This window comes from Helianthus annuus, chromosome 8, assembly GCF_002127325.2.
Source record: "Helianthus annuus cultivar XRQ/B chromosome 8, HanXRQr2.0-SUNRISE, whole genome shotgun sequence".
Taxonomy (NCBI): Eukaryota; Viridiplantae; Streptophyta; class Magnoliopsida; order Asterales; family Asteraceae; genus Helianthus; species Helianthus annuus.
The window spans coordinates 492,784-512,689 of NC_035440.2; the positions used below are offsets into that span (position 1 = coordinate 492,784).

At 36.2% G+C, this 19,906-nt stretch overlaps 2 protein-coding genes and 1 long non-coding RNA gene across 3 annotated transcripts; 2 read left to right on the plus strand and 1 right to left on the minus strand.

Moving 5' to 3' along the window:
* The first annotated feature begins 1,394 nt into the window (after positions 1-1,394).
* Positions 1,395-4,713, plus strand: LOC110871701. Its single transcript, XM_022120415.2, has 7 exons — positions 1,395-1,667; positions 1,741-1,827; positions 1,990-2,166; positions 2,319-2,489; positions 2,863-3,075; positions 3,241-3,329; positions 3,810-4,713. Exons 1-7 carry the CDS (start codon positions 1,562-1,564, stop codon positions 4,512-4,514), a joined length of 1,548 nt encoding a protein of 515 aa, XP_021976107.1. The 5' UTR covers positions 1,395-1,561; the 3' UTR covers positions 4,515-4,713.
* A 1,830-nt stretch (positions 4,714-6,543) lies between these two features.
* LOC110871700 lies at positions 6,544-8,692 on the plus strand. The gene is made up of 2 exons (XR_002553901.2): positions 6,544-7,271; positions 8,004-8,692. It is a non-coding gene; the product is annotated as an uncharacterized LOC110871700 (long non-coding RNA).
* Positions 8,693-16,772: 8,080 nt separating this feature from the next.
* LOC110871699 (protein RICE SALT SENSITIVE 3) lies at positions 16,773-19,596 on the minus strand. The gene is made up of 7 exons (XM_022120414.2): positions 19,286-19,596; positions 18,970-19,023; positions 18,435-18,593; positions 18,241-18,346; positions 18,049-18,090; positions 17,906-17,962; positions 16,773-17,421 (listed from the first exon to the last, which is right to left on the minus strand). Exons 1-7 carry the CDS (start codon positions 19,423-19,425, stop codon positions 16,954-16,956), a joined length of 1,026 nt encoding a protein of 341 aa, XP_021976106.1. The 5' UTR covers positions 19,426-19,596; the 3' UTR covers positions 16,773-16,953.
* Positions 19,597-19,906: the final 310 nt, after the last annotated feature.

The window sequence follows — 19,906 nt, forward strand, 5'->3', positions numbered from 1 at the left end:
TTCTCGCATAACTATGTGCTTGTATAACGTCACCCAAACGTCTATTTTTGTTACATCACTATTATTTTCGACCACAAATAATGACCCTTTTGTTCTACATGTCACTCTTGATGCGCAATTGTATGTTTGAAATGCGAAGTAAACAATAGAGTGACGAAGTGACTAATTTAGCAGGGTGAACGAGTAAATCTAGTAAAAATCATATATGTAGAAACTTTCGCCACTGGTCTAACCAATTTTGCTCTCGTGTGATGTTTGATGTAGTTGTTATGTCCTTGCCAAGGCCATTCAAATTCATACCAACAGATACAAGCACCAAACTTGATACTTTTGGTTCGAATACCGTACAATACCAGTACCCATATTTAGCGATTTTCGAGATTGGTACTTTCAATGTCGATACGCACCGAGCTCATCTTGATTACAACCTCTCTTTGTTTGTGTTTAAATTAGCATGTTTCCGCCAATGACCTTATGGTGCATTGGTAGCTGATGACCTTCCAAAGTGGAGGCCATAGGTTCGAGTCTCGCCTAGAGCAACAATGCTCTAGGTTGAGCCAAAGTTTACCATAGTGGGCATTCGGGCAACGAGTTTCCTCTTGAATGGTGGTAGGCCAGGTCAACAGCATCGTCTACGTTTGCGAGCGTGGGTTACCTATTGTCATTTGGTTTACCTGGGTGATCGGACTTTTGTTGGCCGTTCAAAAAAATGTTCCATTTATACTTGTTATCAAAATATCATACCTTAAAGCGCCAACAGAAGTAATTTGTTGTCATTTCTATTTAAAATGCAGAAGAAAATGCACGATACACGATACAACATACATAACGATATCTTTCAAAGGTACATTTGCTTATGATACATGAGTGAATAGCTGATGCGCGATTGTTGGTCGAACATGACATGTGCTTTAGCATGCATTGATGGATTAAAATTGGACACACGACTACGAAGTCACATATCTCATGATTGTGAAAGTGTAATTCATAAAAACAAAGTGGACTCTTTCACGACCAGTCCGTGGGCAGGAACTTGTTACACCCTCTCTACTTGTCAAATCTGCAACTGTCCAATGCTCTCTTTAATATATGACCTTCTAGTTAACAGAATTACATATAAAATGACTTAATTGCCCTGCTCGTTAATAGAAAAAATGGATGAAGTTAACCTAGTGGACTAGAAAATGACAACAATGAAACCATTTTGGATCCAAATACGAAAAATAAAACCTTTAAACTAAACTGACAAAATAACTCAAATCATATGGACTAGATGAGATTTAACTTTAAAAAAAAATTAGAATTCTAAACTCGCAGGTGCTGTCTTCCACTGGGCAGTGGCACTTGCAATGGCCCCCTATTACCCTACCCCCTCTTGTCTTCTATCCCTCCCCCTCCTAATTCACTTTCTTCTTTCACACCTCTCTCAAAAATCCCACCTTTTTTCATCTAAAAAGCACCCTCCTTTAACAACAAACCCATCTCATCTCATCTCATCTCATCTCATCTCATCTCATTAGGGTTCGCTTCACTTCACTTCACTTCTACTCAACTCTCTCTAATGCCTTCACACAAAATAATGCCTAAACTTTTCTTCATTTTCTCGCTTGCTCTTTTGCTCTTCATCGGTGCATCTTCTGCAGCTCCTTCTACCTCCCCTGCTGCAAGTGAGTCTGTACTACATTTCTTTTCATTCTATCTATGGGATCTGTGTTTACTTACACTCACCTCTTTTTGCAGGGATTGTTAATGGCCTTTTCTCCAATCTTGCTTCTGCTGCCATCAAATGGGCCTCGTCTCTCAAATTCAAAACTTCTACCAAAACAAGTAACACATCTTTCTTTCTTTCTTTCTTTCAACTATGTATGGAAAAAATCGCTTCTTTTTGTTTAATACTTGTGATTGTATCTCAATCCTGTATGTTTCTTCACTGAATACTGCTGCAATCATGTATGGTTTTGATTTTTGAATGTGTGTGTGTGTTTTTAGCAATCACTGGGAGGCCAATGATGAAGTTTGAGAGTGGATATGAAGTGGAGACGGTTTTCGATGGGAGTAAGCTTGGGATTGAACCTCATGCTCTTGAGGTTTTGCCTAATGGAGAGCTTCTTGTTCTTGATTCTGCTAATAGCAATCTTTACAAGATCTCTTCCTCATTATCTCTATGTAAGTTACTCACTCCATCTTATGCACATTCGATTATTTATCATTTTAATTTTGTGATGATCTTGTTGTGTGTTTTGGTCAATCGAAATGACATTGATTGATCTTTAGTTATCTTTTGGTTTTAACTAGATCTTTAAATGTGAAATTTTCAGATAGTAGACCGAAACTGGTTGCTGGATCGCCTGATGGGCATTCGGGACATGTAGATGGGAGGCTTAGGGAAGCTAAAATGAACCACCCGAAAGGTCTTACGGTTGATGATAAAGGAAATATATACATTGCTGATACTGCCAACATGGCAATTAGGAAAATAAGTGATACAGGTAACCAGTTCATATTCCTCTATTTATTTATTGTTTCGATTAATGGCAGTTTTCTTAGCATATGTTACTATGTTGTTTTCTTACACATATAGTTGATTGTCTCTCATTTACAACTATTTGATATGCAGTTTAGTGTCCAACATTGGTTAGAAAGCATATGTTCTAATGATCTATTAGGGGGTGTTTGGGTTGGCTTAAAATAACATAGTTACTTCTTGCATTTTTTAATAGCAGACAAGCACTTTTGAGTGTTTGGATGATGAAAAGTGGTTATACTTATCTCTAGATGCAAAAAAATAAGTTTACCCTTAATGTGAAATAGCAAATCCGGAATGGAGGGGATACAAATTTTGATTGTTATCTTTTGGAACAGGGGTGACTACCATTGCAGGAGGAGGGAAAGTGGGCCGTGGTGGCCACGTAGATGGACCGAGTGAAGATGCTAAATTTTCCAATGATTTTGATGTGCTCTACATCGGTAGTAGTTGTTCTCTTCTTGTTATAGACAGAGGAAACCAAGCCATCCGTGAGATCCAACTGCCGTTTGATGATTGTGCTTATCAGTATGGAAGTGGTTTCCCAGTGGGTAAGTTCAAATTCCATTTGAAGGTGAATTTGTCACATCATTTAATATAAATTGTTCAACTATTTGTCAAATATCTGATAATGGTCATTAAGATTTTTTTTTCATGAAATTTTTTACCACTCGAGACGGTTAATAATTTATTACATATCATGAGACTTGTTGCAGGGATCGCAGTGTTGGTTGCAGCAGGATTCTTCGGTTACATGCTTGCGTTGCTGCAGCGCAGAGCTGGTAGCATGCTTTTCAATCAAGTCGTAAGTCTTACATTCTTGACTCTATTAAATCTTGCATATTTTTGTGGTCAAATGTAGCATTATTCAAATGTCAAATTGGTCTCTAGGTTTGTTTTTTCACTAAAGTCCTGTCGGTAGTACCTTTTATAAAAGTTACGATATGCAACGAGTTGATCTCTTTATGTTCTAACAATCATGTCAAAATTGAAGTTAAAAGTGGCCATGTTTGACCTCAAAAGTCAACACTCTGACTTTGATGGTAAAACATAGCATCTTGTAAGTGCTAAAATGCTATATGTTTGTTCATCGGTTCAATGTCTTTATATTTCTGGTCATAATACCCGTTATGTTTACGGTAGCAAACGTTTCTCACAAATTCGTAGAATACAAGGCAATTTTAAAATAAAAAAAAAATACTCTGTACGACCTCAAAAGTCAAAAGTGCACCTGTTTCGAAATAGAAAATCATATTAAACCTGTCTAATGATGCATTTCTTGCAGGATGAACCACAAACAACGATGAAACCAAGCATGACTCCAACACCACCATACCTGAAATCAACTGTAAGGCCGCCACTAATTCCGTCAGAATATGAGCCGGAGAAACAAGATGAGGGTTTCATTGCATCTCTTGGGAAACTCATGGCCAATGCAACGTCATCATTCTCAGAAATCTTGTCAAATATCTTCCCGGGCTTCAAAAAGAAACAACTTAACTATCACTACCAAAATCAACCACCGTTTCACCAAAACCACAAGTATGGGTCAAACCCGTGGCCTGTTCAAGATAGCTATGTGATCCCTGACGGAGATGAGCCGCCCCCATCTATTGAGACCCGAACCACGACCCCAAACCCGACCCCGAAAAAAACATACCCATTTATGACAAACGATGCTTCTGAAAAAATACAACAGTTTCGTCAGAGCCGCCATCTTTACAACGGGTGGGACCGTGAATCTCAACAACCGCAACAACAGCAACATCACAACAGATATTATTCTTCGATAGCGGAAACTTATTATGAACAAAGTACAGAGAAAACGAATGAGATTGTATTTGGAGCAGTTCAAGAACAAGCTGAATCAATGGTGATAAAGCCATTAGATCATGGGAGTTCGGTTTATGATCATCGTGGTAAGATAAGCAGCTCTCGCTCTCGTTCTCGGCCTCGTTCTCATTCTCGTGGTTTTGCTCATGTTGATTAATTAGTTGTGTGATAATAAAACAGTAAACTGGAAATTATTTATTTGATTGTGATAAGTAATTTTGGAATGTTTAAGAATATAGTAAGTAGTAGGGTTTTGTATGGTGCAGCATTTGTTGGAGGAAGAAGAAGAAGAAGCTCCCCTTGTTATGAAAAGTGAATATTATTTTTTTTTCCTGCAAAACAATGGTTTTTTCTTCGCTTTATATACAATAATAAACTCTTTTAGGAGTCTTTATATTAGAAAAAATGTTTATTTTATGAAATGCTAGATAGAATTAACAACAATAAACATTAGTTAGTATTAATAAGAAATCCTAAACACCCCTCCGATGGTATCAAAAGGCGTGAACAAGTGTATGAATTAGGTGTAGTTTTTAGTAATAGAACCAAAATCACTTGTTAAAAAAAAATCATTTTTGAGGATGGGAGTGGTCTATTTGTGTGATGAATGAGGTGGGTGGCGTATTTTAATGCTAATAAAGATCCAACATGTGCATGTGGGATCAAGAATGTCTTGCGATCCCTGTACCTTGTTAATTAAATAGTTATTATATCATTCAAGATCCATATATTCCATATAAAATGATGTTGTTCTGAAAGTAGTTGGTTAATGACAATAGTATATTGTGTAATGTACCAACCCTAAACATATATTGGATTATGTTAATATGGTATTTAGGTAAAGCCCGTGGCGAAGCTTGACCCGAATGACGGGGGGTCGAAAACGTATATAACAAAAAATTTCTATAGAACCGGTTGGTTGGGGGGGGGGGGTCGAAAACGTATATACCCAAAAATTTCTATATGGAAGCTACATATATAACACTACTGAGCGAAAAGTTCGGGGGGTCGATCGCCCCTCCCCGCCCCTTCTATACTTCGCCCCTGGAACCGGGGGTCGAAAACGTATATACCCAAAAATTTCTATATGAAAACTACATATATAACACTACTGAGCGAAAAGTTCGGGGGGTCGGGCGCCCCTCCCCGCCCCTTCTATACTTCGCACGTGGGTAAAGCTATTCTACAAAGTCTCTTACAAATGAGAAAGGTATAAAGACACAATAGATCGTAAAATATAACACAATGTCGAGCAAAATATAATATAATATCGAAAAATATAACACAATGTCAAGGAAAAAGACACAATGATGCAAATATAGAAACGACATAATGATGAATAAAAAGACACAATGATCTAAACAAAATTTTTAAAATCTATAAGCTAATCCAAAATCGAAAACCTAAAATCTTATATTGATGAGGCGGTTCCAGTGTCGCTTGAATAAGTTAAATCGGAGTCCGTTTGATACACGTCGAACGACTTCTTATTTTAAGAAGACTATGCATTTAACCCTAAAAATTTCACAAGCTAATTTCACCCTAAAAGTTAATATACAAAATATATATCGTTTACTAGTCACCCTAAGGTCGTAATGTGAGTTGAACTGTGAGAATCAGTCACTTCATCGAGTTATTAGACTATTTGAATATTTGGGGTTAAATAAACCGATTATAGCTGGACTGGTTTGCATCAACACATATGTTTGTAAGACTAACCTGACTAGTAAACTAATAGAGTGATCGGTTTGATAATTAGTTCGATTTTCAAAACATTCAAAATATTATATATTTTATGTAACTTTTTTTTGAACGTTTAAATTTATCCACCTTGTGAATTGAACTTCTGACCTTCTACTACCTTAAATTTTATCTAACTCATCAACATCAGTACGTTATTCCCAAGTGCATTATATAATTTATATAACTAATCATTTACGTTGCATCACATAAATAATGTAAAATTTTATGGAATGATTATTCTTATGATTTGAAGATATAATTTGAAAGGTTCTTTTATGATATTTCTTTTTATTTAATTAGAAAAATAAAATGAAGTAACATGGGCTTTTCAGCAGAATATATGTGAATGGGTTGATGGAAAATATCATAATAATAAATGTATTTAAATTCAAGTTGTCACTCAAAACTCAAATTTCAACTCACATGATACAAAGTAACAAATAGAAAAAAAACTAAAAAATAGCTAATTTCTATATTTAGATTGAGAATCTGCTGTAGTTACAAAAACTAATACAAAATTTGAGTGATTACTGTAAAAGAAAATACACGTATAAAGAAAAATGTAATTTTAATAAAAAAATCGAATTAAATATTAACAAGTGAATAAGACAAGTTGCAAAAAAGGGTGTCACGTGGTTGATGAAACAAAAAAATAAGCATGATGTTGCACATGATCCACCAACGGTAACTTCCAAACATCACAACTTTGCTAATCTTGCGCATGCCACTAAGGTGTTGTTTGTTTTTTTGTTAAAAGAGCTTCAGAACCTCTTTTGTCTTCACCAAGCAGACCACGCGCAGACATAGGGCTTTGAAGCTTGTTTGTTTTTCTGCAGACAATTCATTAAAAAAGCACTTCATAAACTCTTCTTGGGGCAGATGTTAATTTACCTCTTCACAAATCTCTTCTCCTCTTCCAAAGAAACAACTCAAGAAACCCTATCCTTCTCCTTCTCCATTCACGCCTCCTCCCCTGCTCCTCCACCTCACGGCGCCGACCTCCCTCCTCCTCCACCTCACGGCGCCGACATCCCCTCTTCCTCCACCTCACGCCGAGCACCACCTAGCCGAGCCCCACAGAGCCGACCTCCCTCTTCCGCCCCTGCTCCTCCACCTCACGCCGCCGTCTTCCCTGCTCCTCCACCTCACGCCGCTGTCCTCCACCATAAAGGTATCAAGATCTGAACTTATAATATGTATCAAGATCTGAACTTATAATATGTGATTTGTTCTTTAATGTGTGATTTATAAGATCTGTTCTTTGATTTTATTTTAACAAATCTGAATCATGAGCTTGAAGTTATTATAAGATCTGTGGGTGTCGTCTCTTTGAACAGTGATGATTTGATTCTCATATTGGATGATTTAATAAAACTTAAAAGAAATTGGTATGATTTGATTCTCATATTGGGTGTCGTCTCTTTGAACAGTGATGGTTTTGTGTAAATATGACATGATCATAAAGTTAATTTAAGTTAATTTTTTGGCTGTTGATTTTTTTTTTTGTGTTAATCAAACTAATATTTGATCTTTTGGCTGTTGATTTTTTTTGAATTTATTTTTAAGATCTGTTCTTTGAATTTATTTTAACACAAGAGCTTGAAGTAATGTGTGATTTGTTCTTATTTGGTTAAGTTCGTTCAAAGATAAAGTTAATTAAAAACAAACAAAAGAAGCGGTTTAAACAAATATATTCGCTTTCGCTTCGTTTAGCTTATAAATTATCTTGAGAAACAACAATGGTCAAACGACCATCTAAAATGCCTATAACAAATATATTCGCTTTCGCTTCGTTTAACAAATATATTCGCTTTCGCTTCGTTTAGCTTATGTACTAGTGATTATAACAAATATATTCGCTTTCGCTTCGTTTAGCTTATGTTTTGATTGACATGATTAGTAGAAATGGGAGAGAAACAACAATGGTCAAACGACCATCTAAAATGGACACCCATTATCATGACACACAAGATGATGCTGGCACTTCTGAGCCTACTTCCGAGCCTACTCAAGAGCCTACTCAAGAGCCCACTTCTGAGCCTACTTCCGAGCCCACTTCTGAGCCTAATCCAAACAAAAGGGCCAAAACCTCAAAATCATCTATTAACCATGATGATTTAGCACGTGATATGCAGAAGGCTCTACAGGTTTTGATTAAAGGCAAAGAAGGGCCAACAGTTCGTGAGTGTTCTGAGAAGTTAAAGTTGGTTGGGTTAGACCCGGTAGATCCTATATTCTTAGCTGCTTTTCACATTTTTGGGGTGTCCTCTGACATGAGAGAGGCGTGGATGGCATTGCCAGAAATTCCCGAGGTCTTAAGAGGGTGGATCGGAATGACTGCAAAAAGTTTAGGCCTGATAAAGTAGTGAAGACCTTATATGCTTAACACGACTGCTAGGTTTATGTTTGAGACATTTTATGCTTTTGATTTATGTTTGACATTGTATGCTTTTCGTTTATGTTTTAGACATTGTATGTTTTTATGTTTGACATTGTATGCTTTTGGTTGATGATTGTATCCTTTGGTTTATGCTTATGCTTATTGTTAAAACAGGTTCATAATGGATTATAATAAGAAATTACTTCTCGTTATTCTTATGTACTTGTATGTCCGGTTTTTTTGGAAGAGAGGTTTAAAACGAGTGCGAGACAATGATTCGCGTATGACGGGACATAAATACACGTTAGAGTTATTGACAGGAAATCCCAAACAATGCATTGATCTTCTACGTATGTCTCGTGAATCATTTGTCCGACTATGTGCACATTTTAGAGTAAATTATTCTTTTTGGTTGTTTTCATCTTATGCTTCCCACCATATTTGTTTATTCACTTGTCTTCATTTTTCTATTATTAGCACTCACTCCACAAACATAACCGCAATAACAATTATGTTTGTTACATAAAGTGACAATGAATGAGGGTCGAGAATCATACAACTTCAATAAATTAATGCTTCATTTAGTGTACTTATATCTTTCTTACTACAAATGAAATGTTCCCTATAATCTCCCTCTTGACTATACTCTCCATTCACTGCCTGTCGTTAATGGTAGCTTACCAGTGGTTTACGGACAAACCGTGCTACTGCTAAGTATGCACTGATGCCATAAATGTTATTTTTAAAAAGTTATGATTGAAAGGGGAGTATAATCCCACTATCCTAGCACAAAACAATGCTTAAAATACGTAAGTCAAGTAGTTAATTAGTTAGGGAATAATGTGTAACAAGACACTAGTCACTTTAAATCTATAATTATCACACTGGTCGTAGAGACTTCATATTCTACCATAGAATCTTTTTAAAGAGACCTTTTCAAATTATTCCGAACATCCGAGGCTAGCGAATATATCTTTTCTAAATCTTGATTATGTTTTTCTTAGTATTTGTTTATTGTAAATTCTTTTTTTCCCTAACAATATTAGAAAAAAATCTATACATTTTAATATGAAGTAAACTATTTTTAGTTACTTTTAATATCAAATTTAAAACCCTTTGTACGTGCTTAATTAGCTTTCCAAAATAGAATTTGATAGTTGGTAGCCTGAGCCCCCAGGCATATAAAGGAATGGGCCAAAACTAATGGGTTGAATTTAGATAGACCAGAGCCCACACCAACACTAATGGATTGAACAGTTAACAACTCATGTTATTCTATAGTAACTTGTAATTTTAAATCCCAATTGGTTTTTCTATTTAAAAGTGGGGTGGCGGCGCAACTTGTTGCCCGACTATCTGCCATTGTTTTGTACTTGCCCTTTTTCACGTGGAATGATATTGTTATGGTTTTTATTAGAGGCCTTCATAGGTGAGGTTATGGGTTAAAAAAAAATCCCAATTTGAATTAAACAATTGATGTATAAACCCAAAAAAAATTTAGCCCAAAAACGTTTTACCTAACCTACGTACTACTACTATCAAATAAGCAGTAAGGTGTTTAAAAAAAAGAAAAAAGAAAAAACCTCCATTTTCTGCTTGATGCATTTACATTTAATTTATTGTCCATTCATATTCATATATGATAAAAATTAAACAGAATGAACAGTACATTTATTATTAAATTAATATTACATTGGATTTATTATTAAATTAATATTACAGTTAGATTATTAAATTAATATTAGAATTAGATTAGAATTATTTAAAATTCATACATGATTAAGAGATGAGCAAATGGTATTGGGTATAGGTACCGGTCTCAAATTACCATACCGGTGTATTTTGGTACCGGTTCCGCACAGGTATTCACCGGTTTTTACCCTTAAATAAAGGTGTCGTACCAATACCGACCTGTACCGAATCGTGCCATACAAGGTATATTCGGTACCGGTGCCCACTTTTGGGGATTTCGGTACCAGTGTTTGCGGTACCGGTCGGTAACGAGCTCATCAAATCCTGTAGCAACGCAGCAATGCAAGTAGCAAATGGTATTGTGTATAGGTACCGGTCTCAAATTTACCAAATCGGTGTATTTTTGGTACCGGTTCCGCACAGGTATTCACCGGTTTTTACCCTCAAATACCGGTGCCGTACCAATACCGACCTGTACCGAACCGTGCCATACTAGGTATATTCGGTACCGGTACCCACTTTTGGGGATTTCGGTACCAGTATTTTCGGTACCCACTTTTGGGTATAGGTACCGGTCTCAAATTTACCATACCGGTGTATTTTTGGTACCGGTTCCGCACAGGTATTCACCGGTTTTTACCCTTAAATACAGGTGTCGTACCAATACCGACCTGTACCGAACCATGCCATACAAGGTATATTCGGTACCGGTGCCCACTTTTGGGGATTTCGGTACCAGTGTTTGCGGTACCGGTCGGTAACGAGCTCATCAAATCCTGTAGCAACGCAGCAATGCAAGTAGCAAATGGTATTGTGTATAGGTACCGGTCTCAAATTTACCAAATCGGTGTATTTTTGGTACCGGTTCCGCACAGGTATTCACCGGTTTTTACCCTCAAATACTGGTGTCGTACCAATACCGACCTGTACCGAACCGTGCCATACTAGGTATATTCGGTACCGGTACCCACTTTTGGGGATTTCGGTACCAGTATTTTCGGTACCGGTTGGTAACGAGCTCATCAAATCCTGTAGCAACGCAGCAATGCAAGTAATTGCACCATTTAGATTACTTTTCATACACACAGTAAGTAAAATGTATTTCGTTTGAATGAGGTTTTATATACACAACAACTTATTTTGCTTTCTTTTTTGTCTTTTTCTGTAATAAATTAATTGTAGCATGTAAAATTAACTTGAATATTTAGAATATTTATGAGCAAATCGTATCAAATGCTGTAAACGAACCGGTATCGTATCGGTACCAAATTTACTATACCAAATCATTTTCGGTACCAATTTGGTACCCACCTTTTGGCGTTTTCAGAATCATTACTTTCGGTTCGACACCGGTCTAGCACCATACGTGTATTTATTAATTTTTACCTTCAAATACCATATCGTATTGTACCGAGCATTTTTCTATACCGGTACCTAATTTTGATGATTTTCTGGATCGGTACTTTCACTGCCGTTACCGGTATCGAGCTCATCCATATTTTAACGTGTTAGCACCGTAATAACTGAACTGAAAACAACCGAATTTCCAATGTGTAGGGCGTGTGAGTCCTATTATTGTATATTAGGTTATTTAAAAATATTAGGTTATTTAAAATCGTTTTTTTATGACGGAGTGACTATCCTTACCATGTCATTTTATTTATGTTTTGATATTCGGTATCTGTTTGCCGTTGCTGACACACCTTTTGTAGTCATTGGGTCCCGCCGCAACGCGCGGACGGCAAAAAAACTAGTTTTATAAGAATTATTGAATATTTAATTTACTGTCCGTTTTATAAGAATTTTTGAATGTAAATAACAAAACGTGTTTTGATACGGATCGGAATCGTACTCAAATGGCTCAAGAACAATCGATTAATCAAAGACGATAAATCGAACCAAAGGTTCCAAGAACAAAGTTCTTTATAATCAAATTCAACAAAAACTGTCTAAACAATAACCCTAAACACCATATTTATAAGATATGAATCATAATTCGAAAAGGAAACAAAATAAGATAAAATATTAAATTCAAATAAAGAGATAATTAAAGAGATCGGGTCTATCCGCATCATTCTCCCCGTCTTCAAAAAAAAAACTCGTCCTCGAGTTTTGCCTTCGAAAACCCACCTGGGTCAAAAGGAATATCAACCCGATTCCATTTTTTTTATTATCGCGAACCACTTAAAAATTTCAACCTCACGAACCATCTCGCCCGAGTTTAAATTTGTACCACCTGGGTCGAAGGGGGCATTCAACCGTCTCTTATTTACTGTAGGCTTGACTTGCTCAATTATCTCAACCCGAACTAGAAACTCATATGGTTGTAAACCATAGAACTCGTTGCATTCTTTCAGAATATGGCCAATGAGTTTAACAACCTTTTTCCCACTATTTTCAACCTCGATGTTTGGTCCTTGACTAATACCACTTTCATTTAGAATTTCTAATATGTTTGCTTCACACGAAAACTCATCATTGATATGATAACTCTCAACAACAATATTTTCCTTGGATTGGTGTTTCAAAAATTTCAAGTCTCCATACTATTTGGTATATTCCGAAGACTTTGCATGAGATCCCTCCGCAAATTCATCACCATAGGAATGATCCAAAGCATTCACATTATTACGAGATAACTTTTTTGAATTAGTAATATTTAAATTAACCAAGCTAACCTTCGAAATTTGTGGGTCAGCCAAGGAAATCGCATGACCACCGCCAGCGATCTTATCAACACCATCATTAGCCATCACCTCGCCAACGGGAGTCACAGCAACACCACCGTTTTCTACCGCTGCGATCTTCGGACTCAAGGAATTCTCATTCAATCTCACGGCTTCATCGAAACCATAACGATATGAACCACCGGTTGCCCAAGCATACCACACATCATCCTCATACTCATCAAATACGGGAAACGAATCATAGATAAGGTTAGGATCCTCGTTGCCTCGGGCGGCGAATCTACGGGGATGATCACCATCACATGATGCACAAAAGTTTTCATGGTCCACAATCTCGTTGCCTCGGGCGGCGAATCTACGAGAATGATCACCATATCCTCGTGGATTAAAAGGAACTCCGTCGTTGCCTCCGGCGGCGAATCTACGAACGAAAGTTTCTTCTTTTCCACGTAGAGCCATTTGAAAACCAAAAGCTCTGATACCAAATGATACGGATCGAAATCGTACTCAAATGGCTCAAGAACAATCGATTAATCAAAGACGATAAATCGAACCAAAGGTTCCAAGAACAAAGTTCTTTATAATCAAATTCAACAAAAACTGTCTAAACAATAACCCTAAACACCATATTACTATACCCTACAAAAAGTAACTTGGGGTGCCTCTCTAGAATTAAAAGTTGTGACTTTTAAAAAACCAACAACACATACCCCTTTTCTTAATTATTATCAATTATACAAATATACAAAAGTTGCCTTTTAACGTCACTTAGGTTGCTTTAAACATACCATCAGATCCCTTCATTGAAAGACACCTATTCATTAAAAAAGGCATCGGATCATTCATGTAATTAGCAGGCACCGAATCATTCAATGTAATAGACATTTACCGAAATGCACCAAATCATTCAATGTAATAGACATTTACCGAAATGGTTTATATATCAAATGAAATGAAAAATATATACACACCGGTCAACCAACTTTCTCCAATGGTCAATGCTTTTTATTATAAAAAATTAAAAATAAAACTTTAATTTTTCCACTTTTTGAATCAACACTTCAATTTACATTATATGACTTTCCCTCTCAATATTTGATCACAATTAATGCCACTGCTCCGTATAATTAATACCACCTTTCGAATTCAAAAACGCAAATTATATTTTCAGAATGCGGTTGAGACGCCTGATGTGTATGTGGGGATGGTAGGCCTCATGATTTAGACGCACCGATTTTCCGATAACATACCGACGTGAACATGGGAAGAGTTGTAGGCATATCGATGAATTTTAGTATATAGGGATATACAATTACCGTCGCCTTTGGAAACATTCAAATAGATTCAACAATGAACGAACCGTCGTCACTTTATGTTTAACAAATAAACCCACACGCCTTTCGAAAAGAACTAAACCGACGTGTCAACCCCATCCACCGATTCAGCGCTGTTTGCCACCGATTCACCCCCTATATAACGCCCACGCCACCCGTTTGAACATCACCAAAAATCACCGGAACTCTCTCCCGTTTCCCTCTCTCTATAATTCTTTAATTCGTTATATTCTATATTCAAACATGACGTCGACAATACTACCCTTCCTCACCGGAAAAAAAAAACGTGAACCCACTACCACCGATACCAACACCATGGGTCTTGCTTTTTTGGTTGAAGAAACACGTCATTGGCCGGGAAACAGCGACTGAGAAGTTCAATCGGTTGTTACCACACCCGCCTTAACCAAGTCGCCGGAGCCCGAAATAGCAACCATACACATGTTACACACAGGAGGTTCGTGTATGATTTGTGGTTGTGGGTGGTGGCGATGAGGGTGCCGTTGAGAGACAGCCGTGGATTTTAGAATGTGATGGAGAAAGGGTTTGTTATGGAGAAGGTAATGGTTTTCTACATGAGTGAGTTTTGTCAATTCCATATGATATTTTTATTTATTGAAAGATTAATAATATATCATTTCAATAATACTTTTCATGTATAAAAATTAATAATAATATATCATATCATTCTGTTCTGATCCCATTTGGTGAAAAAAAAATACGTAGCACTAATACATTCTATGATGTTTAACATGACAAAATAAAGAAAAAAAATATTAACTTTTAATATATATAAACTTTTATTTTGCAGTCTTCACCACAAGAATTTGAATTAATTTTTAGTAAGTTTTTGTATACGTAAATTTTGCATATAAGTTTGAAATAGATTTTAGGAATAAAATAGAGTTTTGTTTAATCAACTTTCAGTCATTAATGGTGCCGCTTTTAGTATGATGTCTGGCGAGATACGGATGGGTCTACACAAAGGATTTAATTCTCTTTAATGGTGCCGCTTTCAAAAACTTTTTATTTTGTTTTTTAAGTAAAATGGTTTAGTGTGTTGCTATAAGCTGGGGTTAAAAGCAAAATGAAATTGATATTTTGCATAAACTTAAGAATTTTAACATCTCATATAATAATATTAAACATTCATAATTAACATCCCGCTGCAACGCGCGGGTTAACGTTAACTCGTTTATAAGATATGAATCATAATTCGAAAAGGAAACAAAATAAGATAAAATATTAAATTCAAATAAAGAGATAATTAAAGAGATCGGGTCTATCCGCATCATGTTTCCTACATAATCAATTCAGTGTTTTTGGATTGTAGCCTTGTAGGAGCTTTATAAAAGGGCCTATTTTTTTAAACACAATGGGCTTTCGAAGCCCTTAAAATCGTCTCTATTTGCAGACATGTTCTAGGCTTAATCAAAATAATAAAACGTTTGTAACATGCCCTAAAAACTTTATTTGTTGCAATTTTTTTTGGTCTATATTACAACAAATCAATTCCTTGTTTTGTTCAGCATCACCATGGAAATAAATAGCATAATACACGTACCGTTTACACACTCCCATCGTCAGTTACTTAACACACGGAAAAAACAAAAAGAATTAATTTATAAGTTGCATGATATAAAAATGACAATCAGAACCTTAATAAACCAAACTATAATCCATACTGACAAGTGACCTATCTATCACCGGCTAGATGTTCAAAGGCTGGATTTGCTAGGGATTGTACTTGGATGCTTGGGTTACCCGCCAATCCCGGACTTCAACGGGGACGGCCTCAACGTATTGTAAAGTGTATGTGCCTAGTAATGTCCATCCAACGAACGCACCACTGATCGAAAGCTGTTGCGCTCTCCTGACGAGTCCAAGGCAGGACGAAATCATCAAGATCATAAGTGTGATGCATTGGCTGGCTCCCGGGGCGCCACACGGGCCCTCAAGAGAGAGATGACCCTCTGACATATAACACTCATAACTATTCTTTCGTTGCCAAAGGCAATCCTACTCTAACATAAAAGTAGCTCCACTTGCCCCAAATAAACAATAAATACTGATGGAAGTTTAAAAACAAGGAGGTTTGTGCCATATTTATAATGAAAAGTTGTGACGGATACCAAAAAATACCGAAGGATATTTATGGTATTTTTTTTCTTTCGGTTTTGTGGATCTATCGCTAGTCCGTTGGCAATTACCAAAAAAAAACTTGCCGTCGGAGATATTCGCTTTGCTAGCTTGTCCTGAGATCCTGGTTAGTTGTTACAGTGGTCCCTGGACTGTATCGGTTAAGATTATACATTAGGCACGTGATTAGATTGGGGCCAATGAAAGAAGAGGTCCAGTGTTTAACTCTGAGACTTGGACCCATTAACTAGAGTTAGGATCAACACAATCTATCCATCTGTTTACATACCCTTAAATCACTTTAGGGACCAACTGTTCCAATGACTACTGTTTTCAACTCAGTCAGTTAGTAATGAGAAGGCAGGCAGGCAGGCAGGCTAGCTAGTTATATACATACATGGACCAACTTGGGACCGATCACAGACCTATCAATCCAAAAGGATCAGTTAACATCCCACTAGCAAGCTAGCTACATTCATACATTTTTCAAACTTACATCAACAAATCTTCATCACTATTTATTTATTTATTTAGTAAACACACCAAAACTAATATAGAAAACAAAACACTCGTTAAAGTTGGCACCATGACTTGTAATTAGCTATATTAAACAATCTTCTACTAATATCCATTGTTGCGCATGCCGCAACTGCTTACATTCAAGTCATGGTGATAACCATATTGCTCATTGTTATAACAAGTCATAGAACTGCTACACTCTCCACCATCCTTTACATCCTCCTCTTCAACCTCCTCCTTTGCCTCTACGGCCCAAAACTCCATGGGTCTACTTGGCTCACAATATGGTGGACCGGCCGGTGGTGCAACCGGCACGACTGATGGGAGTTTGGAGAGGAGAGCTTCAAGGCTGCTCATGGAAGGAGTTATGTTTAATGCTGCAGCCTGGTTGTAATTGTAGTGGTGACAGAACTCGGGTGGTGGTACGTGATAATGCCATGCTGCTTCAGATGTTTCGGCTTTGAATGGGTAGGCTGAGGATGATGGATGTGGTAATAAGACTCCGGGGATGCTTTCGATGTAGCTGAACTTCTTCCTTAGTAGCACCACATAGTTCAAGTCCTCAATCGCCTTTATTTTCATTTCAAATCATTTATTAACTAATTAGTATCAATATAGTTTGAAAACCTTTTATGGTAAAATTAGATTCATATATATTGAAAGTCAAGTCCACTACTTTTTATTCTTACTTCAACACCTTCACAAGAGTTTGCCTCATTTTGGAGGATATTGTTTAAGGTACATACAGTTGCATTAGTTGTTGCTATCAATGTCAACATTCTAGTTTTGGGAGAAAAAAATGTACACTGAATAAATATAGATATACAACTTCTATTGCTTGAGATACATCTTACTTATTTTATAGTTCACCATTATTTTTTGTTTTGAAATTTTGGACCAAAAGAAGCCCTTTAGAGAAAGAAAAATGTACAACTTGTTACTTGTATTGCATGATGCAACATTCTTTTCAGTTTCAAGATTATTGTTTTGACTATTTAACCATTTAGTTTGTGTGTGTGTGTGTGAGAGAGAGAGAGAGAGAGAGAGTGGCAACCTTGTGAATGGATCCTAGTTGGATGACACCTTCTCTAACAGCAATCAAAGCAATGGTCTGCATAGATTAAGCACTATTTATAATGAGTTCAAAACAACAATCTTTAACTGAGTTAAAAGTCATTGTGCATCATGCACTTTCACCTTTATACCAGACTGAAACTGAGCTTCCCATGTCCTTGGATGCTGTTGCAATATTGAAATACCCATAAATGAGTTTCAAGTCATTAACTATACATTGTGCTTAGAACTAGTTTCTTTTTTTCTTTTTTTTTGGAACCCTTTTAAGGATTAAATTGTAAGCATTTTAAAATTTGAAAAAATATTCTTAATTACCGAGTCAGCTGAATTATTCCAAGCAGACAAGAAATTGATTTCTTGATCATTTGGCTCCTTGAATATCCACTTATGACTGTGGTCTGCTGCTACTTTTCCAATCAATCTGAATTTTTTTTTTTTAAATAATAAGTATATGATTAATAATGCAGTTTAGAAGAAAATGAAGTAGGAAGGTGAAATTCGAAAAGCACCCTTCGCCGTAGTTGTAAATTTCATGGGACATCTTGAAGAAGAGCTCGGGTTGAAGCCCATGACATTGTTGGTATTCATGATCACCGTAAACTGAACACTCTCTGCCACTTGTTGATGATGCTGCAAAATTACAAAAACCATCCTCCCATACCAATATCCTGTACATATAATTAATCAACTTACACCTTTGAAAAAATCATTACAATTGACATCTTTTTTATAAGTTAACTATAGAAAAGAACAATTAATACACATAATTAACAACTATTAAAAAAAATCTTCAGAATAGATAAGTTACATAATTATAGTAGTAATATTTACAAAGAAAATTAAATACGCTACTAAAAACTTATAGATGTTTATAGTTATAGTTCGACAACAATGATAATACAGATGTGGAAAATAACACTTTGAATATAAAAGGCTTACTATCCAAATGCCAATAATAATAGTAGAAAATAATAAATAATTATTTGTAGGATTTCATAGGAACTGATCATTAATAAAGACAATATAATAAAGGTAATAATGTACCAATTTCTTCTGTTGCCTCTAGACCTGTCATATGCTCCCCCTACACCATCCCATCTGTAACAATCATTCAAGAAACACATTGACGTAATAGTTAATAATCTCTTGGTGGAAGTTGATAAAAGCCGAAATGCATTTGTGAAATAGTGGTGTTCATGTCAGGAAACTAATCTAGTTATATAAATGAAACATTTTCCTTAAAACACATGGACTAGCTAGAAACATTAATACAGATACCACAATTAAAAGAAAGAAAAGGAAAAAGGGAAAAGAAAAAAGAAAAAAGAAAGCGTGTTAGTGTTAGGGTTTTTAAGTTTACTTTGGTGGAGGGTAGTTTCTTGGAAGAATTCTCCAGAAAACTGCATAAACCCATTGTGAATTTTCATGACTGCAAAAGCTTCTTAATGTATGTTGAAGCAGATGTGTTACTGCTACTTGGTTTAGCTGCATCTCTTCCATTCTCTCTCTCTCTCTCCCTATATATACATATATGTTTCTCTCTCTGTAAATATATATATAGATCTTTCTCTCTCTCTCTCTAAAAGAAGGGAAAACCAGACACCCTTTCCTCCCTTTTATATTGTCACCTTCATGGATACCTCACATTTTTCTCTATCTTTATCTCTCTTAGATATGTAGATATAGACACTTCTTTAATATAAATATATATATATAAACACACCTAAGACTATGTGTATTGAGTTAGTGTTCATGTCCACATCAACTTCTTTAATATAAATATATACAAACACACCTAAGACTATGTGTATTGAGTTAGCGTTCATGTCCATATCAACTGAGAAGGGCGTTTAACAACGTCTCATAGGTGGCGCTATAGGGACATGATGGAGCTTACGTTAGGCTGGTAACGGGCGTGAGGGAGGAATTATCTCAAACACCTTTAGTTTTTTGAGCCAATCAAACATATATCACACTCTTT

Excerpts from the sequence above, each read along its gene's own strand:
- LOC110871701 (XM_022120415.2), top strand. The coding sequence starts at position 1,562 with ATGCCTTCACACAAAATAATGCCTAAACTTTTCTTCATTTTCTCGCTT. Across the intron at positions 1,668-1,740 it reads TTCTACCTCCCCTGCTGCAA|GGATTGTTAATGGCCTTTTC; the intron begins GTGAGTCTGTAC and ends CTCTTTTTGCAG. Across the intron at positions 1,828-1,989 it reads CAAAACTTCTACCAAAACAA|CAATCACTGGGAGGCCAATG; the intron begins GTAACACATCTT and ends GTGTGTTTTTAG.
- LOC110871699 (XM_022120414.2), bottom strand. The coding sequence starts at position 19,425 with ATGGAAGAGATGCAGCTAAACCAAGTAGCAGTAACACATCTGCTTCAA. Across the intron at positions 17,963-18,048 it reads AGTTTCAGTCTGGTATAAAG|ACCATTGCTTTGATTGCTGT; the intron begins GTGAAAGTGCAT and ends TAATCTATGCAG. Across the intron at positions 17,422-17,905 it reads AACTAGGATCCATTCACAAG|GCGATTGAGGACTTGAACTA; the intron begins GTTGCCACTCTC and ends ATGAAAATAAAG.